General features: G+C 38.2%; 1 protein-coding gene across 1 annotated transcript in view; it reads right to left on the minus strand.

Moving 5' to 3' along the window:
- igsf9bb (immunoglobulin superfamily, member 9Bb) overlaps positions 1 to 23,671 on the minus strand; it is a 130,780-nt gene that overhangs the window by 26,254 nt on the left and 80,855 nt on the right. The window contains exons 7-15 of the mRNA XM_042009025.1: positions 21,294 to 21,439; positions 15,591 to 15,733; positions 15,303 to 15,443; positions 15,093 to 15,209; positions 14,558 to 14,708; positions 11,403 to 11,514; positions 9,169 to 9,344; positions 5,429 to 5,655; positions 3,032 to 3,116 (exon numbers count right to left, since the gene is read on the minus strand). Of these exons, the coding sequence (XP_041864959.1) occupies positions 3,032 to 3,116; positions 5,429 to 5,655; positions 9,169 to 9,344; positions 11,403 to 11,514; positions 14,558 to 14,708; positions 15,093 to 15,209; positions 15,303 to 15,443; positions 15,591 to 15,733; positions 21,294 to 21,439 (1,298 nt within the window). The remainder of the gene's footprint in view (positions 1 to 3,031; positions 3,117 to 5,428; positions 5,656 to 9,168; positions 9,345 to 11,402; positions 11,515 to 14,557; positions 14,709 to 15,092; positions 15,210 to 15,302; positions 15,444 to 15,590; positions 15,734 to 21,293; positions 21,440 to 23,671) is intronic.

The following is a 23,671-nucleotide window of genomic DNA, read 5'->3' on the forward strand; positions in this document are numbered from 1 at the left end:
AACTGCTACGATGTCTTCCAGTCAGGTTTTAGACAGTACCACGGCACTGAGACTGCTCTGACCAAAGTCATTAATGACATATGTTTGAATACAGATGATGGAAAAACGTCAGTCTTAGTCTTACTGGACCTCAGTGCTGCATTTGATACAGTCGACCACAATATATTACTTAAACGACTGGAGAACTGGGTGGGCCTCTCTGGTACTGCACTACACTGGTTTAAATCTTATTTAGAGAACAGAAAGCATTTTGTGTCAGTAGGTAACTTTACATCTGAGCAGACAAGAATTACATGTGGAGATCCTCAAGGTTCCATCCTTGGGCCTCTTCTGTCTAACATCTACATGCTCCCACTGGCACAGATCATAAAGAAAAACAACATTAGTTACCATAGCTATGCAGATGACACACAGATTTATATTACATGTCACCAGGAGATCAAGGCCCTGTACAGGCTCTTGGTAAATGCATTGAGGAGATTAATGACTGGATGGGAATTACAAAGTCTGCCTACTATCACCTTAAGAATATATCAAGGGTAAAAGATCTGATGTGTCAGCAGGACCTGGACAAACTAGTCTATGCTTTCATCTTTAGTCGGCTTGATTATTGTAGTTGTTTTTACAGGTTCTACTTAAAAAAATCAATTAGACATTTGCAACTGTTACACCTGCACCAGGCTTTGCCACGGACACACCCACTCCTGCCAGGTATCACTGCAGTCAATCTCCGGTGTACTGATTGATCACACCTGCATTCACATCATAAGATTAAAAAAATCCTTACATGTGTACCAGGCTTAAGCTGTCTGTTGATATCCAAGCTTGTTATTAAAAATCCTGAATCCTTAAGAATCTGATCTGTCTCTAAGAGGTCCTTCGTTACAGCAAGTTATTTCGAACTCTGCTGCTCGAGTCCTCACTAAGACCAAGAAAGTGGACCACATCAGTCCAGTTCTGAGGTCTTTACACTGGCTGCCTGTTTGTCAGAGGATAGATTTTAAAGTTCTGCTGCTGGTCTATAAAGCCCTGAATTGTTTAGGACCAAAGTACATCAGTGACCTCTTGACCCATTATGAACCTACCAGAACCCTCAGGTCATCTGGATCCAGTTTCTTATCAGTTCCTAGAGTCAGAACCAGACATGGAGAAGCTGCATTCAGCTTCTATGCTCCACATGTCTGGAACAAACTCCCAGAAAACCTCAGATCAGCTGAAACACTCAGTTTATTTAAATCCAGGTTATAGACCCACCTGTTCTCTGCTGCATTTCACTAGTTTCTATTTAAAAGTCTAAATCTGAACGTGTTTCTTTTAAGCTTGAATTTTTAAACTTGATCATGTTTTAATACTGTTTTTATCCAATGTTTTTTTTTCCTTTTTCTTTTGTTTTAATGTTAAATTATGCTTTTTGTATTCTGTAAAACACTTTGAATCACCCTGTTGTCGAATTGTGCAATACAAATAAACATGCCTTTCCTAAATCAAGCACATTAAATAACTTATTTAATAAAACAATGACAAGGAACTTGTAATGCAGGTTTTAAATGTGAGTCTTTTTTCAGCTAGTCATTCTAAAAGATATAAGAGAAATAGAAAGCTTGTTCACACTACAAAATTTAATGGACACATAATAGCTTCATGCTGAAAGGAAAGAGTAAAATAAATGTATGGAAATTTGTTTAATTTTTTTTTTTTTTTTGAGTGTATCTAGCACACATGTGGCTGTTTCAGTAGGTAGCCATGTTCACATTAAAGTCAGAAGACACTTGCATTTCTTACTGATCTGTCTCGAATATAAATTGAAAAACATGGCTGGTTAATGTGAACATAGCCTTGGTTAAGCCTTGGTCTTCTCTGTGAAGAAGGAAACCACACTGCAGTTCAGATTATTTATTTCCGTTTTTCCAATGCTCTGTTCCATGTGGATGTCTCCCCTTCTTAGCTTGTTACAGTCAGAGGTGCATCAAAACTGACATTAACGCCACTGGTTCAGTTAATTATTACAAAGCTTATCAAGAGTTATGGAAAATCAGCCAATGCATTAGTGAGACTAATATTTCTGCTGCAGAGCTGCCAACTTTAACAAATGCCTTCAGTTACTGATGCAGGAGTTTGTTTAGTGGCCTACATGCTAATGAAGCTCTCAGCAAGCACCAGGGGGTACGCTGTATCAGCATCTGTTATGATCTTGTTGAAGTGTTTTCCTGCTGCAGTGAATCCCAGTTACGATAAATACAAAATTTCCACTGCCTGAAACATGAATGAATCACCATTAAGTTGTCTTTTAAAAGGATGGGAGGGGAAATTCTAATCATTCTTATTAAAATGTTCATAGAAAGCAGTCAAATGAAGCCAGAATCAACAGAGAAATGTGCCCTTGATCACCATGCAACAGAGCATTCTTTCTTTACCAGCAGGGGGCAGCAGAGCACCTACAAAGATCCAAACCTCTCTGAAGAAAATCTCTTTAAATGCTCCCAACAGCTGCTTTCACCAACGACGTGTACTCAGTGACCTCTGCAGCAGAGCAGCATCACATTTTGAGAAGCTTAGTTTCAGATTCAAAACAGACTTTCAGGACTGCAGCCAAATAAAAGACAAGCTTTAATTAATCTTTTTTTTTCCTCTAGTTCTTTTCTATTTTTAGATTAAAGCAGTCCAGTGGAGTCAGTGGGAACTGAGCAGAGCGATGATGTCATACTATTCAGAACGCTACAAAGCAGTGTGAATGTAAATTGAGCTTAAATTTAATAGTGCTGAAGAAGCAAAATGTAAAGTTGGAGTTGCTGTGTGTGCAATATGTCCACAGTAGCCACCCCTTTTAAGCTCAGAAACAGTAAGATAACCAGAGGATAGACATGCAGGTAGCAGCCAGAGGTTGTCAGGTTAAATCCCAGGTTTGGAAAACACAAGGCTTGTTCATTTATTTCTAAGCCTGGGATTAATTTTTCCTGCATATAAAACATCTATATATGATATGTGTACCTTAATTCCAAATATTTAGAAGCATAAAATTGCAATGCATTACCTGTGCTGGACACTCCTACTACGTTACTAGGCTCGCTGATCATGTCATCCATGATGGCCATGACGCGGAACTCGTACCACGCTTCCTGGGACAGCGATAACAAAGTGATCAACAATTTGACATGAACAGCACAGCTCTGAAAAGAAAAAAAAAGCTCAAAACAGCTACAAAAAAAAAAAACCTCGGTGTCTGGATACTGATGCTCTGGAAGGAGACGGGAGTGTGTTCCGCTGTATCTAGGACAGAAAACTTCCGATCACTGTCACAGTGGTCTAATCTGATGAGGGCAGATGTGTCTCATTACAAAGGCGTTTCAGCCCTGACAGTGATGAGAAGTTTGAACGGGGATTTCATATATCTGGATGCTGAAGTTTGAAAAAATACAACGCATCACTTCTTCATGAGCAACTGACCAGCTGGCATGAATCAGGTTTTTTCATTGAATCACACTCCACCCATTTAACACATGAAATTTTGTTGACTTATCAAGTTAACCTTCTGCATCATAACAGTGACGACGCCATTCGTGGGCATCCTTAAAACTGACACACAAAAAAACTGAATAATGTCATTTCTCTGTCATTGCGGATTGAAGACTTGAACCTTAAACGAAACTTAGCCTCTCTTTATGGTTAAATGACCTAAACCTTGAAGCTAGAAATTATTTTTGCTGCAGAAAAGTTACACAATCTAGGTGTAATGTGTGTGAGTGTGAGAGAAAAAGAGGGATGAGTATGTGTGGGTGTTTGCATGCAATGAAAGGAGAGATAAAAGCATTTTTGTGGAGCTGAAAGTGGAAGTCAGATTAAAGAAACATGTCACAGCAGCAAGAATGGAAATGCTAAAGGAGAGAAGCATGTTGTCAGAGCTCATACATCAATGAATATTTATTGACTTAGTTTTGCTCTTAGTGCAAGTGTCTCCAAAGAAAACATCCGACATCGTGATATAGTTATAGCTATTTCTTGTTTCTGTATATTCATTTTTATGGTCATACATGGCAGCTGCAGATCTGCAGCAATAAATGCCTCAAAGTAGAATCCACAGAGTCAGAAAGTCAGGCTAGTCAGATTGTGTTCACCTGCATTGTCACTATGACAACCGAGGTGGATTTGACAGCACATTACTGCACAGAACATCACACTGGAAACTCCTATTTAATCTCAAGCTCTGAAAGTGACATCTTAAAACTTCAAACACATTTTTATTCCACAACAGCAGTTTTATTTGCTATTTGAATTAATCCAAGCTCGAATTAATCACTATATAGTGTTATATACTTCTAACGTCTGCATTAGGTTCATGGTTTGAATGTGCTAATTGACATGAAACCTGAGGGATGGAAGGAGTATTTATTTCTGTCTACCTGCCTGTCAGGTTATTTTTTTTCTTACACCTTCAACTGAAAACAGTGAAAAACTATTAAAGCAATGCAAATGGAAAAGGATTATTAGCATGAAACTACATTTAGTAATAAAATGATTAACATTAAATGGTTTCTTAAAGATAAGATAAAAGAGCATGACTTGCATCAGGTTTATTCCATGTGTTTTCATTTTAAGCTTCATGTTTGCTAACTGTGATAGCTTTCTAAAGAAGCAGCAGGAGCAAAACAATCAGACAAGTCTAAAGGCAAAACCTGAGGTGCAGCTTTAACACAGCTCTAGATCTAGAAGTTATTTTAAATGTACATACATGCACATTTCCAATAATTCCTGACCACCTGAACTGACTCTCCTCATAGTACAAACTGAAGTCAGATCTATTAAGGCAGATTTTAAATATATAACAAGTTATCCCCCTGCCTTGTAAATGTTTTATTTAAACATAAAACCACCAAACTGAAAAAATATCCTAGAGGGAAATTGCAATAGGAACAAAAAGCAACCGTGCATGATTAAATTACGATATACAGTTAATTTAATAATTAAAAAAAAAAAAAAAAAAAACTGTTAATTTTCTTCTGCGTCATTTTCACATTTATCAAATTCATCTTGTGGGCCAGAATGGAACCTCTGGTGGGCCAGCTTTGGCCCCTGGGCCGTACGTTTGACAACCTGGATTAGAACATTATCACATCTTAAGCTGGGTTTATACTTGCGCGGCGTCTGTGTACGGTTGGTTATGTCATCCTCTGCGTACGCTTGACGCGCACCTCTTCCAGAACTGACGTGCACCCATGCTTGCAGCACGCTTAAGTGGAAGTACTCCCTTGTGATTGGTCGGTTTGTGGTAACCGGGAAGAGAAACTACGACGACGCTATAATCCGACTTTTGAGAGCGAGAGCACATTTCACCAGCGTCAGCTGCACCGTACTGTACACAGACGTTGCACGAGTATAAATCCGGCTTTAGACCCTTTAAGTTTGGATGTGGCACTTAGGACTTTTGTGTTACCTGGATGAGGTCCCGGGCGAGCAGCTCCAACTCCCCAGCCGGAATGCTGTCGTCCAAGATCTCCCATCGTTCCCCCAGGCGAAATTCCATTACATAATGCTGGATAGGTGCTGTGTGATTGGCAGGTGGGATCCAGGTGAGCAGGACTCCCTGCTGCGTGCGATTGGCTGTGAGGCACCGTGGTGGGGTAAGCAGCACCAATGGTTCAGGGGTACTTATAGGAAATACTGAAACAGCACATCAAGGTTGGGAATACACGAGAGTGAATCAGCTGCACATTTTAGTGAATTCCTCAACCAGCTTAAGATCAGTTAACCAGCCCCTCTTCATGCTTTGATGGACACTAACACTCATCTTAACTGGACTGTGACTAAATCTCATTAAGTTTTTAGACCAAATCCATCACCATCATGTGCATTAATTCCACCTCTTAACACTTCATCTTTGAAGCTTTTACAGGCGTCCCATAAAGATTTCATTTTGCTACCTCTTCCCACTTTTACAAATTTTTGGAACAGTTTCATTTCTATCTGTCCCGTTTCCAAACTCCTGATCCTTATATTAAAATACACTGCCTGGCCAAAACAAAAAGTCACCACCTGGATTTAAATAAGAAAATAGGTATGACCCTCTTATTGAATAATTACTGTATTGGCGATTTCAGCTGGCAACAAATTATTTAACCCCAACTGATGCAATGAATGAGTAGCTTCTCATTTCTTAAACAATCATGTGGAAAGACACATCAGGGTCAGGGAAAAGTTAGTCTGTTAAAGAAGGGTCAAGTCATTGGCATCAAGCAGAGGAAACATCTAAGGATATGCAGATACTAATAAAACTGGGTTAAGAACTGTCCGAAAGATTGTTCAAAACTGGGAGGGTAGTGGGAAACCATCATCTACCAGCAAGAAATGTTGGAAAAAAATCCTGAATGATCTCCATCTTAAATGTTTGGTGGCATCAAACTGAAGAAAACCACCAACAGAATTCAGGGCTCTGTTTAATTGTAAAAGAAAGCATTTCCATGCGCACAATTCAAAGGGAACTCAAGGGATTGGGACTGAACAACTATGCAAACCACTAATCATCGGGGCTAACCCAAGAAAAAGGCTTCAATTTGCTAAGAAAAAGATTGGACTCAGGATCAATGGAAGGAGGTCATGTGGTCTGATGAGTCCAGATTTACCCTCAACCAGAGAAATGGGTGCATCAGGGTAAGAAGAGAGGCAGATAAAGTGATGTAGCCATCATGCCTACTATACAAACCTATAGGGGCATTGCTAGGATAAGGAATGACTTTTACTGGCTGGAACGTTTAGAGAAGAGACAGGAAGCAACATGGATGCTAAATTCATTATCGTTAGGGGTGCGGAAATCTACATGAGAAAATCTGACAAAGTTTAGTTGTGTCACTCGAAGCAAGGGGAATTCGTTTGTCCATCCCAACAAACCTGCTAATTAACTTTCTAGTGACAATATGGTGGCAACACATGTTTCTATGAGATCAGGCTGCAGCTTAACACAGTTCCCTGCAAATCTTTCAAAGCTACCATTTTTCCCCTAAACCAGAGCTAAGCCACAATGCCTGTGACAGCGTATTTGACTTGGAAATGAGTGACTGAAAACTTGGAGGTGTAGTTAAACAGAGAAAGACCACAAGCAGCCCTGCAGCAAAAAAGAAAAAAAGAAAGAAAAAAGCTTTGCTTTCTTTGTTTCTCCTCCTTGGCTGATACAGAAGGTGATGCAGCATGGCTAGTTATCTCAATTTTCAGCATGTCACTTATCTTTGCGTAATAATCTGTGACAGCTTCATTTACACTTAGATTAAGCATCATAAATGTCCCTCCACTCCTGGCTATAACGACCGAAATAATGCATTATGACCCAACACTTCAAGGTAGCTCTGAGGCTGCTTTTCCAATAATAACCGACAGAATGAAAAGGTCTTTGGTGTCTTGGGCTTATTTTACATGTAAATGAATTGAGGGATGGAAAAACTTGTATGTCTTGAAAAACTGTGGGTATCAAGTGATCAACTGAGTTGGCAGCTCTGGAGCCCTTGGAATTTCAAACTCAGAAAGATATCTAAATTCAGTCAGGAACACTGCCATCTGTCAGGTAAAACTGAACTTAAGACCTGTAGTCTAGACATGTTCATAAAAAAACAAAACAAATTTTGTGTATTTGGCAAAGACTGATAAAGTAACTGCTTTATTTTCATTTTATTCAAGGAGAATAAAAATAAGGCAAAGAAAAAGGGAGTAATGTCACAGTAAATTCATGCGTTGGTATGTTTTCAGTACATCTTTGCAAAGTTTGAATAAAGCTAAAACTGTCACAGGACAAACTGAACTAGAGTTTTAATGTTTACATCCAGTTTGACCTCAACATGGTAGCGGGTGGGCTGGCTGTACAGCATGTGAGAGCATTAGCTGTGCAGGACAACCATTTAAACATTTATGAGGTCGGTTTGCACATTTTAGAGTGCTTTTGCCCAGCTTTAAAGGCTGGCACTCCTGGTATGCAATCGCTGACCATAGAGGTTGAATGTTTTCACCTAAGACAGTCATAGCAACCCAAATTTGTAGCAGCTGTTAATAAAAATAATACCCCTTTTAAACACGGTATTGTTACTAATGTCCCTGGTTTCGGAGCAATATTATGATGCTTGATTTAATGGGGTCATATTTTCTAGCTAATCCTCTCAAAGCTAATAATCTGAGAAATTAGTAACACAATACAGCTCAGTTTCCTTACTCAACAGAAACCACTCTTTCTTTATCTGGAAAGGGTGAATGCAAGCTAATATTATGTGAAATATTTACATTTATGATTAGTATGATCGTGCCAGAACAGCTTTTATTAAACAACAGAGAAAGCCCACAAAGGAAATTAGATTTCAATATACATAGAAAATGCTTAAGCCACAGTTTTTTCCTTCTCTTCCTTATTTATTTTCTTTTTTACAAAATAAAATGTGAATTTGGAGTTCACAATCTAAGGTGAAGACATCTGTACATGTAGCTATTAAGGGGATATGAAAAAAAGAAAAGGTAGTAAACATAGCACCACAAGTAATTAAATTTGTGTTTGGTTGATTATTTCTTTCCTTTGGTGTTGCAAAATACATCATTGGAAAGCCTGATTATTCGCCTTTACAATGAGGTATAATTTGGAAGGATCATGCATCGGTGGAATGAGAAACAGCTAAACGTGGCGGTAGTAGCCCAAAAAGTGCCCATTCCTCCAGAACACAATCCTTGCAAGTTATACCTCATTGTAAAGATGACTAATAGGCTTTTCAACAATATATAACACACTAATTGGTATTTTAAAGGAGGGAAATAATTAACCAAACAGAGTTTCCTTACTTTTTCTTCTAAGTTTGATTCTGATCCATTGTTAGCATAATGACCTGGCAGTCAGCAGTTTGCACCTGATATTAAAAGGTGTCTGAACTGAGCAGGGATGCATGTTGATACCATGTGTAAATGAGACCTTGTGAAACATTACAGGATCTGAACTGTAGCAGGGTGTGGTTAGTTTTGTCCAGAGCTCAGAAGTGAAACCTTAACATGTCAGATTTCTTCTGCAGCAGATCTTTTTAAAATGACTGCTTCAATAGTACAAACCTGATTTTGAATTGAAAGAGGCAAAGTAATAAACAAATAAGTAAAAATGGCTACCGAAGCTATTTCATCATACCTTTTTCCTCGTAGAGCAGGGGTGGGTGTACTCACCTAGTGTGTTCACAGTGACAACCTCGCTGAAGGGGCCTGTGCCGAGCTTGTTTTGGGCCAGGACACTAAACTGGTATGTTGTCTCTGGCTCCAAGCCAGGCACCACCATCCAGCCATGGCCTCGAGGCACAGGTATGGAAAGCCAGTCATGTGGACCTAAATGCTCCCTCTTCAGCCTGCACAGGATTCAAGGTGAGATGTGAGAGGACAAGAAGGAAAAAGTAATAAAAGATAGCTTAGGAAGTAGAGCGAATACGTTTTGGGCTGCCTAGAAATGTATGTCTTAGGCAATATGGCTGCAATGATAACATAATGAATGATTATTTCTTTCAGCTCCATTACGGATCTAACATTGCATCGTTTTACAATTAAACATTTTCACCTTTTTATTTGCGATTGTTCGCAACATGGCTATCACTTGATGGTAATAAGGCCATGTTGCACTCAGCTTTGCAGTTTGCTATTTGCCATGCCAAACATTCAGCACTCAATGATCCTTAAATGACCACCAAAAGAGCAGACAACACACATGCAATAAACTCCTGACTTCTGCAGAATAATAAACAACTTCCTTTACTTGCAGGAAATGCAATAAATCCTCTACTGATTTTGTTTCACCAGCATAGCTACAGAAATATGAACAGATTACCAATAAATATTACATACTTACAGTCTAATTCCTTATTTTTAAATATTGCCCAGCATAATGAAAAAACTAGATTCCCATTACTCTAATTTAATCAAGATGTCTTGAAACTGATTAGTATCTTTTTGTGAACCCAATCTCAGCCTGACATTGTCATGTAAGATATGTAAAACTGCTGGTGCCCTGCAGTGTTTAAAACAGTGGAATCGTTTCTGTTGTGGCAGGTTTGTTCATAAACCACTCTTCCTCCCCATACACAACAAAACACTGAACAAGGCTTATTATTTTACTGATATTTATGTTAGCATTTTAGCAAGCTGGTGGCTAGCTACATGCTAGTAAAGCTAAAAGCCAACATGTGGCTCTTAATTGTTTCAGATTTATTACAGATTTTTTTTCTCCCTTAAAATATAGGACTGTTGTTTTTGTTTTTATACATTTTAGATGCAAGTTTGTGTGTTTATTTCAGTTCGCTCATCTGAACAAGATATGCTATAAAGTTCAGGAAGGTAGCTTTTTAGTGTCGGGGCAACGTAGTGACTGACTACTCAGCTTACTATCGTTAATGCTTTTTTTTTCCTTTTTTTTTCTCTCTTTCTCTTTTACCCTTTTAATGCCTAAAATAAATTTACAATAAAAAAAGGAGTACAGGGTGAAAATTAGGAACCCCCCCCCCCCCCCCAAAAAAAAAACAAAAAACAAAAAGAAAAAGAATTGAACAAAATAAAGTACAATTTAAAATTAAATAAATTACTAACACTAAATAAAATTTAACAAAAAATAAATAATATATAAAAAATACAAAAACAAGAGTGAAGAAAGGCTAATAAATAAATAAAATAGAATACTTAATAAATATGATTTGATAAAGAAATAAAATAAACAAAGGCCAGAAGTGGTTTGATGCTAGATTGCGACACCAGGCTTTAAGGGGTTAAACTTAAAAAACATGTAAGATTAAAAATAGAATATAACAGAGTATATAATGCTATATGATCTTGCTAACCACTCAAAACACTTTAAATTAGACACCAAGTTCCCCTACACATTCATACATTCCTTTTCGGAAAAACATTGACAAGCTGCTTCACATATTGCATTTACCCATCAACTAAAATAAAGATCATGGTTCCCTTGTAGACCTGGGTTAAAACAGCAACAGTTGAAATATTGTACACTTTAAACCTGGCAACACAACACGTGTGTAGTAGTATATCATTAATATACTACTGCACAAGTTAAATTTTGTATATTTGAATAAACTACCAGAGACATTTCAACCCAGGCCTTTTATCCAGTAAAGCAGTAGCAAAGCAGCAGCAGCATCAAGACAGAGAACTTTGGGTCATGTTCAGTTTAGTTGCAATGCTTTTTGCTTTTTTTTTTTTTATGCATTCCTCCAGAAATTCCAAGATTAGAGATGGAAACTCACTGACACTGGATCTCCATGTACTTTCCATCTCTACGTTTTCGCAACTGTTCTGAACGTAACCCTGGAAAAGACATTTTTAGAAATAACAGAGGACGTATTGAAAGAAGAAAAAGCAGGAAAGCAAAGCATGCTGGGATGACTCACACATGGCCGTACCAGACTGAGAATGTCTGCTGGAATCCTCCGTCATAGCTGGCCTCCCAGGACACGTTGGCCCAGGTGGAGGAGGCTGCTACGTGGACGCTGGTGGGGGCATGGGGGCTTGTGCCTGCACAGGGAGAAAGAAGTTGTTGAAAGGGCATATTAGTCACCGAGTAGCCCTGCAGTGGCACTGTACAGTCATTCATTTTGCCTGTCAAACAGATTTACTGTGAGCTGATCCCAGTGATGTTTAGCAGCCTCTAACCCAACATAACCTCTGACGGCAATAAAGAAATCTTTTAGATGGCATGAATAATGTAATCATCAGCCCTAAAATATGTACATAAATATAAATGGAAGTAAAATGGAAAACATATACAAAGTTTTTATATACTTATGTGGAACCATTCAACACAGCCATTGTGTTACTCAGATTTGACAGACTTGCATCAAGAAAAGACGTATAGAGTTTAGCAGGGACTAAGACTTACAGTCAAATTCAAAACATGACAACTGCCTGCATTTATCCATCTGGCATGCTATAATTAACATAGTACAGGAGAGTTGGCCAGTTCCACATAAGGGTTATTCCTAATTAAGCTTGTTTTGCTCATCAAAAATATAATAACAATGTCCTACAACTAAATGCAAAATCAACTTTACTCTTTCTAACTTATATTACTGAATGTGTTGCATAAAGTCTCTACATTATCATCGTTTGTGTACTATGAGAACTTTGCTGTCCATTGGGTTTTGTAAGATTGATTTTGCCTACCTATAGACTTCATTGTTATATGAAGCATGTAGGTGAGGTCGCATTTACATGATCACTCTCATCTCTGATCACTCCTCATTCCTCATACTCTGTCACTGAGTTGTCCAGTGGGTTTGTACACTAGGAGCTACTTTTGTTTAGGTTTTTTTGTGTGTATTTATGGTACTTTGGTTGTTGTTGTGATACATGTTTGGTTTTCTTTAGGAACTCCTGATGATTGTCAGCTTTGTTTTTCTGTAAAAGGGAAAAATTCTCTGTTGTGTTTTTGTCCAGGTGTAGCAGTTGGTTGTCTGGTGTTAGTTTTGAATGGTCATTGTCTTCTATCTGTTGTTTCTTTGTCTCGTTTTAATTTTTTCTACTTTCGTTTTTACCTCTGTTTTCTATTCTCCTGTTTTTCTGTCCTCTCCGGTCAGATCCAGCAAGATTATGTAAAATCCATGATTCAAAATAAATAAATGAGATTTAAAAGGAAGAAAAAAAAAATCTGATTATCAAGAGGAGCCTTATATTCATGAAACTCCTCTTGGCAAAGCAAATTTGTTCAGCAAAACACAGCAGCCAGACCATCCTTCTGCTTGCTATGATGCTGGACAATACAAGTTAAAAAAAAATTAAATAAAGTACATGGCGAAAACATAAATCAAGACATCTCTCACTACGAGAAACTCCAGGGTGGAATAAAATCCAGCCCCTCTACCTGAAGACTGGATTCAGAACAGCTGCTTAGCGTCGAGACAAGCCTGACTATATTTGGCCAGCATCCCCACCAGTGAAGTGACTTTCCTGTCAGTTTCAGCAGCTGGGCTAAACACAAACCAAGTCCCATTGGCTCTGGCTGCCATCCAGTAACAATTAGTGTGGTAAACTTGTTTATATTTTCTAAAAGCAATCTTAGTTTTGCAACTATGAAGCCTTTAAAACAAGTTGTGCAAACACACTTACAGTCTAAAGACCTGATTTCTGGCATTAGTGGCATTTGTTTGGAAAGTTGGAAGAGTGATGAGGGATGCTGTAAAGTGGAGGGCCTGAGGCTCAGACATGAACTCAGATCTGCTGTGATAAGGATCTTCAGCCTCTCTACATAAGGCTTGCAGACATGGAAAGATAGTGGAACTACTGACTGTCTTTTGACTAGTTTACGATGTGTAAACAGTCCCAGAATACTCTTTTGATGTAGTGATAGCGGCTACAACAAAGCGTTACATTAACCAAATATAGTCCTTATTTGATTAGCATTTTCTCTTATAATGCTTAAAATAAAACATAATGTACAACCCTTTAACTCCCAATGTATTGTATTTGATACATACAATTTCGGATTACAATTGCATCACTTTACGGTAAAAACTTTACTCAAAACCCTGTTGTACACAATCTGAGCCATGTCTTCTGCCCCCTAATGGATACCTTTGACACTACAATTATTCTGATATCACACAACAATAAATAGAATATGTAATCAAAACGTTTTTGTTTATTTAAATATATTTTGTTAAAAGGCCTAATTAAAAAATGTAATTTTCTGCCCATGAGGGCATTCAGGTGTTAAAGGGTTAAAGTAAAAAAAAAACAAAAAAAAAACAGATGAATCATGTATATTGCTTTTCAAAGACACAATAGGCAACCAAACAGGACCATTTCCAGATGAATTCTTAATTAGTTAACTCACATTTTTCTCTACATTTGTTATAAACTGACTATGAGGACTTCTATGAGTGACACTGCACTCATAAAAATTATATTTTACTGCCACAGTGGATATTTCCTGGGTGTCAGTGAAGTGCTTATCATATACAACAAGCTGCATTCATTTTCAAGAAATGTTGAGAAGACTGACAAAAGAAAATGATGATTTCCATCTACTACAGTTTTGCAGATATCAGATGTTGGTTTGTCAGGGTATACAGTCGGTGGTGTTCCATTTCATTTTTCACTGGTGTGCTACTGACCACACAACAGAGAAAAGTGGATGTAATTTAAAGAGCTTCGGGCAAAGCTTAAATGGTGACAAAGAAGTCAGTGTAGAAAATGAAAAATAAAAAAGATATTTCTAGCAGTATCTATTACTGCGAGTACAGTCACAGTTTCCTCATCAATCCTTGTTTTTCTCTTTATGTCTCTGCAGAAAAGTGAAGGTTTTAGCAAATGCTGAAGTCAGATTCTTTATGGAGGCTTTATTTTATCTGCCAAGTCTGTTCCCACTGAACTTAATCCTATTTTGTTTTTACTGATACACCAGCTCAGCTATTTTATCTTCCACTTCAATACAATTCAAACATGTACTGTAATTAGCCATTGTTGCTAATTCCTCATCCAGATAGACTGAGGTTTTTGCAGATGTGTTTATGCAGGTTTCTTCATGTACTGTTTGTGCTTGTACATGCATGTAAATTACCTATGACTTGGACATGCGTGCTGGCAGTGATGCTCGTGGCAACGTTGGTGGCGACACACTCCCACTCCCCGTGGTCCTCCTTTGTGAGTGACTTCAACTGTAAGCTGCCTCGAGGCAGAACATTGTGCTTGCTTTTACTGGGCTTTCCTACCTGCAGTCCACCCATGCCGAGGAAAGAAGGAAAGAAAGAGAGAAAAACATTGTTTTAAGACTCAGAGGAAACAAGCTGCCACTTATCAGCTAGTAAAAATATCATTCTTCAATCTCACATCATCAGCAACACAAAGTCATAAAGTTAAAGGAACAATAGAGGATTATACAGCAGCCATTAAGTGGGATTAAATGTGTCTCATGACTAAAGAAAGAACTGAGAGACTATTATTATCTTAATTGCATGTTTTATAGATGTCATTAAAATCATATCAATAAAGCTAAAATGACACAGAGTTTTGAGAGGTAAAAATCTGAACATCCACTTCAGGTACAGCTTTCAGAAAGGAGGATTTCTCAGGTCTAAAGGGTGAAGAAGTCTTACCTTCCTCCATGTGATGTTGGGAAAGGGGTCTCCCTCTGCCTCACAGGGGATGACCAGTTCTCTCCCAGCTTCCTGCCGGTACTCCCCTCCAGGAACCACTGAGAATTTGGGAGGGTCCTGTTCATGGAGAAACAGCCAGGATATTTTAGGAAAACACACTTCCTCCTGGATGCATGCCTTAGAGCTGCTTTGCTGATTAAATGTGGCCACCTTTAGCACCAGGGGAGCAGGAGGGGACCATCCCATGGAACCCAGGGCATTGTAAGGCATGCAGGTGTAGGTGCCGAGAGAGTCCTCCGTCACCTCTGCCACACGGATGCTCCCATCGTCCATTTGGCTCCAACCAGGGTACTGTGGATAGAGAAGCTTTGGTCAGCAATTAAAGGCAAGTAAAGGTTTGGTGTCAGTAATTTTACCATTGTGGTAATAACAGATAAAACACAGTGGAATTATAGGCTTTAAAAGAAAAGAATATGTTCCGGCACTGAACCGCATCACCTTATCTATCCGTAGAGGAAGGCCATCTTTCTTCCACTTGACAAGAGTTACAGGGGGGTTGGCATCTACTGGGCAGCGGATGAATCCTGGCAGACCGATGGCCACGTAGATGACAGATGGCATGTTTACCACGCGGGCAGGATCTGAAGATTAACAGAGAAAGATAAGTGATAAAGCCATACCTTGTGGAGAGGGGACCCCGCTGCATGATAATTACAAGATCTGTTCGGAGAAGCCTGGAAAAATCACACCGTTTATAGAAACTGGGCTTGTGGCAAAAATGACAAATGAATCTGCTGCACATGGGGTACAGTTTGTTTCAGATTGGCACTTATTTCCAGAATAAGGTGAGAATAAGGTGTTCCAATCATATAAATACTGTGATATAACTTTGCTTGATGTAGGGCTGCTGGATTATGGGACAAATGATAATCACAAATATTTTGATTTAAACTGAGATTTAGATCATTTAACACAATTAGAGAAAGAGAAAGAGAGATGGGAGGGAGGGCAGTTTGACATGTGAAGCGTCTGTGGTGAAACAGACTATTGTTTGTCTCAGACCAGCAGCTATGTTCTGCCCAGTGTGATCTGGGAAAGATTTGTCTGGAGACATTTCGTTTTTCATGTAACGTGACCTTTATATATGGCTCTATGGTGCGGCTTGAGCACAGGTCCGTAGTGGTGGCAAAACATTGAACTGTAGCCACGTCCTTTACAACACCCTCACGATACTCATCATACAGGCCAGGGAGAAACACTTGACTAAAATGGTGATGAGATGGCAGTGATATCGTTTGTCCAAAGTGTTGATGAGTTTCTTAAATCCTGGGTTGTTCACTGTGTTGGCGAGAAAAAAACGTTTGTTATCTTTGTGTCTCTGGGAGCTGGTGGATTATTTAGTCACGACATTTCAGTCTAACTTGAGAGGTGTTGGCAACTCACATTGAATAAAAGCAAAGCGGTTGGGGGAGGAGTCTGCAGCAGAGCGCTGCAATGCCAGTGACGCTCGATTTGCAACTGAAAACAGCACAAGAGTAAACTGCAAAGGAGCAAATAATCTGATCCTTTCATTTTTATGATCGTTGAAAACCAAGATCATAATTGAGATTAAAATTTGATTAATCACCCAGCCCTAGCTTGATGATGTATTTTGTGTTTAATATAAACCAAAACTGTTGTTATTCATGCTTTTCCTCAGTTTGTCTTCTTTTAGGTGCTCCTGATGGGTCTATGCTTTGTTTTCTTACCAAGGCCTTAGGATGTTTCTTGTCTAGTTTCTTTATAGGTGTAGCAGCTGGTTGTTTAGTTTTTTTGTTTTGATTATACAGTTGTTGCTTTCTGTCTTTTGTATCATTGTCTCCCTTTTCCCCTCATCACTCTCTCCCTCTTTCATGTTCTGTCAAGCATTAAAATGTAGCTCAACAATAACCAAACTAAAGAACAAAACTCAAGCCTTACGCTCACAAAGCTTTATTTCCTTTATGGCCACTGAACTTCCCTTGACAGAGCAAAACTGTTCATTACAACACAGCAGCCACCATTCTGCTGCTATGATGTGGTATAGGATAAGATTGAAAATATTAACAAAACAGAACAACATGCCAGTTTTTACATAACCAGTTAAACAAGATGAGGTGTGACTGAGGTTTCACCCCTGTTTCCAGTCTTATGTTAATCTAAGCTAAAGATCTGATAGCTACACAGAAAAATGATATCCACAAAATCCTGGAGAAAAAGTGGATTTCCAATAACTTTCCATAAACGTTTCCCTTAATATGACGCATTGAGAGTAAATTTTTCAGTTGCATGTTTTCCCAGACTACAACCCTCACCTCATTCAGTATAATCAGATACATTAGTTGGTTATATTCCCACAATTTCCCCTCTGCATCTTAAATCCTGCATAACTGAGGTTTGATGTGGTTAATTTTTCCCCCCTGGTCAAAGACATGGACACAAATCAGAAAAAGAGGATGCCGTCTTGTAAAGAAAAGAGGAGAAAGAGGATAGAAGAGAACAAAACTTCCTCTTGAGCCAGAAATTTGATAGAGGGGAGAAAAAGTGAGGCGCCACATTGAGGTCAGAAAGGAGAGCTTCACAGTACAGCACTGTGTGATAAGGATGAGCCATGGTGTGAGCGAGGGGGAGGAGAGGTGAGCACTATCATCAGAGCGATAGATGGAAGGATGAGTGAAGCTGAGCGTGGGAAAGAGGACAGGTGAGAAAGAGAAAGAAAGATGTGACTGGATGACGTAAGGCTGGAGGAGAGCTGAGGATGAGGTGGTGTAACTGTGAGGAGAAAGGAGAAGGAGAGAAAGCGAGTGGCTGGGTGAAATGAGGGTGGCGAGGTTGAAAGGACTGCATTGTCGCCAGTTAACTTTGTACCTACAGCGGTTCTCCTCTGAAGTCCAAAGCGTCGCCCTGCCAGCACTCTGCACCCAGAAGAGCACCGCCAACAGCACCACAGACAAGAATATCAGCCAAGTTTCTAAATATAGCCCTCAGACAGCCCTATCACTCACGACACGCTGGTTCCCACTGAAAGATGTGTTGGGGAAGTTAATCACTGGCAAGCTGTTCAAGGAGAAAGGGGAAATTGTGGGAAAGATAAAACAGAAATGAATAAGCAAAGAAACAAAAGGAAAAAGATGATTATAAGAGGAAAGAATAAGACAGAAATGCAGAGAGAGCCCCCTGCAGTCCGACCAGAAAAGTCCCTGGTCTTACAACAATGATGTAATCCCCTTCCCTTGCTTCCCTCCCTCTCACGGCTGGTGTTGCCTACCTCTGCTCACACACACACCAACACACAGCTATCGATGGGTTCAGGACATTGATGGAATCTAAAATGTCTGTTGCATTGAGTCATGCCAGCAGTCACCAGTAACGTCTTGCAGCTTCAGCCCTTCTGCTCCAAATACAAGCCAGATGCTTTTCTGAGGCGACAAAAATCACACAGTATCGAGTCGGGAGTGACTGAGAGAGCTTTATGGCAGAGAAATGAGGGGGTGGCAAACTGTGACGAGACACAGGGAGGGAGAGATGGATCTGTGTCAGTGTGCACAGGAATGTATGTATGTAAATAAGAACACATGAAGAGAGGGTGAGGGGATAGAGGGAAAAGGAAAATAACAGGGAGCAGCAAGCAAATAGAAAAGTGTGTTTTAGGAAGTAAACAGATGTTTGCATGGGCTTAAAATAATAATTCAGACTACATGTCAGCAGTAGTGAAAAGGAAACATTTGCTCAGATCAAAAGTAATTAAGTAAAATCTGGACTTATTTCAATGCCGATGTTTAATATAATGATTGGGTTGATAGGCAATGCTCAAAACAGATTATGTCATTTATTTTCCCCTGGAGAAAAAACTAAACATGCATTGTACAATCCTCCCTTCATCTTGTCATCTATGAATGCACAAACTAATTAATAAGAATGTGTCCGTTTCCAAAGACCTTTAAGCCTCTCAAAACACTTCTAATATAAAGATTTTTCAGGTTTTTAAACAGCCCAAGTAAACTGAATTTAAACAAATGTTTTAAGTTTCAGGGCAAAGTCAGAGGCCTAAGCCATGAAACAGTGGTTTATCCTCAGGTGCAGATCAGGATTAACGGCATCACAAAGCCTGTTCTCTTCTTACCAGGTTGTATCACCATGGCAACTGATGCTGGAAACCTAACTGCAAAACCAGTAATCAGCATTATGACTCACGTTTATAACATGTTAAGAACCGAGCTAATTCTAGTCGATTCAGGAGAATGGAGGCAAGACTGTAAAAAAGCATCCAAGTCTTGCATATCTATGTAGAGCAAAGACCAGACGAGGTTTAGCTCACCCTATCTGTTCTGTCACTGGGTGAGTAGCAGGGTTTTTTAACCACATGAGCAAAGACTTTGTTACACTCAGAAGTTAAATAGCGTAGTACCAAACAATCAATCTGTCTTTATCAATTTACCAACGACTTCTGGATTCTGCTTTCAGACGCTGTCCCACTCTGAACAAGCAAATACAGAAAGATAAAGGTTATTTCCTTTAAATGATTTAAAGTATCCTTTATACAACTTAGCAAATACAAAAATATAAAATAAATTAGCCTAGAGTGTTGTGAAAAGTGGCCATGACAACTTAACAAGGGTTGGTTACAAACAATGGAAGATGAGGTGAAGAGGAGGCTGATAGAATGACATGAAAATTACTTTATTAATCCCTTCAGGCTGGCAGCAAACTGTCAATCATGGAATGGCTAATATAAAGTGTTTATCCCCTAAAAGTGTTTGTAATGCACGAGATGTTCAATTTAAAACATGACACATTTAAACATGATACTGAAAGACATTTAAGGCGGATGCTTTAATGAATACATGAAAAATCTGTTCAATTTCTGGGCTAAATCAAAGTGAAATTAACATAACATACTGAATATTCTCTGGGATGAACACCAGTAGCTAAATCACTTACTCACTCTAATCTTTGTCAGCAGCGTAAAACTGACTTGACTGCTAATTTGACCGATGATGAAAGGGGTGAGAGGAGTTAAAATGTTTGGGATTCTGGGAAATAATCAGCAAATTATTCTTTATTTCTCAGATTTACTCCTTTGTTTTGTAAATGACTGCAGTTTATCCTTCCTTTCTGCATGTCTTTCCATGTGCTTGGCTAATACATGGGGCTTCAACAGTCAGCAGGTGGCTTTCTTGCTTTAAGTGGTCTTGAGGAAGCAACTCAGCAGCACACAGCACTGGTTTTATGTCCAAATTAACTTTACAGTTGTTTATTTAACTTTAGGTCCTTCAACTGGGGGGTGTTGAGAGCAGACGGTGCCAAACTGTGTCATAATTACCGTTTTGAAGACCTTGTCTGAACTGTCTGTACTCAAACTTCTCTAAAGAGGTGGCATTTGCAGAAAAAAATGTTTTATCTTTAATTTTTCTTTATTTAGGCAAGCCTGAAATTATTTTCATTTGTGCTCACACTCATTTCATCATGGATATGCAATTTTTTAGCAGAGGCCTAAATATTGTGTATTGGGTGTAATAACTGAAAACCACAGGCTCTGCTCTTTGTATCATTATTATGATTTACCTTTGGATTTATGTATGGAGAAAACCTGACATACTAAATAGAAAGAAAATAATTTTACTGAACCTTTAGTTGGAAACATTGCTGTGACTCAAGAATGAAGAAAAATAGGACATTTTTACTAGGGATTTAATTTCACAAATAATCGCAGTATTAAATGCTGTGATTAATTAATAGTAAAGATACCTCAAAATTTCCACTTTCCACACATAATGAGAGATCAGCGCAACTTCTGCACAGAACGAAAACAAAGTTATATGTTGCCATTACAAAAGAGGCGAGCCTCAGTGTGGCAAAGTGGTTATTGCCTCCACACAACCAGATTAAATCATTGTCAGACTTCAGCCATCTTTATTTCTTATGGATATCCATTTGCCTAACCATAAAAGGCAACCATTTTGAAAATGGCTGTTTTTAACTGCAGAACATTAATAAATCCACATAGAGCAGAAGACACATAAAACTGTATACAACAAAATTTTAAGAAACATATTAATTATGTGAGAGGTGCAGCGGTCTTAGAAACTTGTGTATTATTATGATACACTTGGTGTGATGGGACTGAAGAAGCTGTAACGAAGCAGGACAGTGTTAAAAAAAGAAGTTGACAGGGACACTCACATTGCACTGTTAGGTAGGCAGAGGCTGACGGTGGTTGGCCCAGGCTGTTGCTGGGAGAACAGGTGTATTTCCCTGCATCCTCTGGCTTAACATGGGCTATGATGAGGGACCCGTCAATGAGAATACTGACTCTCCGCTTAAGGTCGCTGTGGATACGAAGAAAAGGGAAGCGTTTGGGTTAGTATTGTACAAAAATCCAATCTGCATGTCAAATTATTTTACATAAAGCGTGTAACATTTCGTTGCAGCTCTCTTCGGCCGAAGCTTTGAGTAGTAAATCCTTCATGTTACTGAGCATTTCCTGATATGTTATTTTGACATATGTTCAAAAGTATTAATGGACATTGGTGCGTTTTTAGTCACTCGTTTGTGATGCAAGACCTCTGTGAAGATGATGACAATATTTTCAGCTAGCAGCATGTTTTCTCTGTCATTTTTCTCATTTCCCCGCGGAAGTGTAGCTCTGTCTCAGATATAAATGATGGCCGGCACAGGGTTTGATTTATGATTCAAAGCTAAACAGCTGGTTGCCAGAAAGCTCTACAAGTCTATTTGCTTCAAAGGTAGCAGGAAATCACAAGAACTTGTATTCCTTCAGCTTATTAAGTTCCACCCTAAAGCAAAAATAATATATCAGCCAAACCAGTGAGAGACTGACAAATATACTGATGCCACTACCGAAGAGTTCAGACACTTACAGTTTAATCACATGTCTGGGAATTTATAATTTAAACTCATTTTCACAAAATTTCACACAACTTTACAATCCAGATTTTAAAAAGTTATCACACTCTCGAAAATGTAAATACAATAAAAACAATCATTTGTTCAGAACATAGAAACTTTAAATAGTAAATAGTAGTTTCTCACGTTTAACATTTCATGAGAAATATTAGCTCATCTTGAAATGTGACGGCAGCGGCATGTCTCACAAAAGCTGTGAAAGGAGCAACAGAAGGCTGGAAAAGTAAGGGGAGATAAAAAGAAAGAGCTGGATGAGCATGCTGCAGCTAATCAGATCAACTGGCAACAGGTTGGTAACATTATTAGGTTTGGAAAGAGCACCTTAGAGAAGCAGAGTCTCTCAGAGATTAAAATGTGCAGATTCAATTCCAGTTCTAAATTTAGATCTGCATTTTGCTCCTTAGAAAATATGAAATATAATTATTAATTTATTTTATATTAGTTTATTATTAACGATTTAGAATGTAATTGTTTTTTTTCTAGTTTTAACCCAACAAAATTTCCATTTAAATATTAATAGTTAATTATTATTATTATTATTTGATTAATATTTCTTCAGTATTAATTATTTTTAATGTAAAAAGAAAAAAAAAACTTTTACATTATCATTCCTCTTTGAGGACTAATAAAGTGTTTTTTTATTATTATTATTTCATCAATTTTATTTAGTTTCATTTATGGTTTGCATAGTGAGGCTAAAACATAAAAAAAGACCATGAACATTACCAGCCTGATCTTCAGGCCTTCAGCACAGATTAATTACTAGAAATTTTTATACAGCTGTTTCATAACTAACATTGCAGTAATATTGATCAGTAAACTGACATTTATTAATCTTTTGCTACAGTCTCACCTTCTTCTGTTTATATTGAGGGGAAAGAGAGGCTGGATTTCAAACAACTTTCTAAAACAAATCTTAACAAATGGCATTTTCTTCTGACATTTAAAGGCATATTGCAATGATAAGTGTCAATAAACTTAAATATCAATGGAATATAAAAACAGCAACATATTTTCCAGGCATTAAACTACCAGATTAAACAGAGCTATGAAAAATGTGGTGACTTCTTGTTTGTGAAGGAAATTAATATTGAGATTGAATGAAGATTCAGAATTAATGACTAAAAATGTATCTCATTGAACTTGTAAATATAACCTCAGGATGTAATGATCCAGATGCAAGCATGCATATATTTTAACCATCAGCATTTGTTAAGTACTTTAATATATGGATATATTTAAAACTTTCAGGTACGTAAAACATGGACATGATGGGGATTTTAACCCTCAGCCTTTGTTAGACACCTTTGCACAAGCTAATATCAAATCTGCAAAACTGATGTTCTTTGTATCTACTCAAAAGGTTTATAGCAATACAAATACAAGCAGTAAATATATTTATTAAAGAAATTTAAAAACAATGCATATGAGAAACTCTTAAAAGAAATAGATATTATAAGGAGAAAAAGACTTTTTTCATTATTTTATGGTAGAAACAGGATATAGGGCAAACCATGTCTTTAGAATTTCAGGTCTATTGTTTAACATGTTTATGAGATAGATTTTTCACCCATCATCTTTTAAAAAAATGACTGGCCTATAAAAAACACAACTTTCATCAGCTTTTGGCCAAG

This window comes from Melanotaenia boesemani, chromosome 15 (genome assembly GCF_017639745.1).
Source record: "Melanotaenia boesemani isolate fMelBoe1 chromosome 15, fMelBoe1.pri, whole genome shotgun sequence".
Classification (NCBI taxonomy): Eukaryota; Metazoa; Chordata; class Actinopteri; order Atheriniformes; family Melanotaeniidae; genus Melanotaenia; species Melanotaenia boesemani.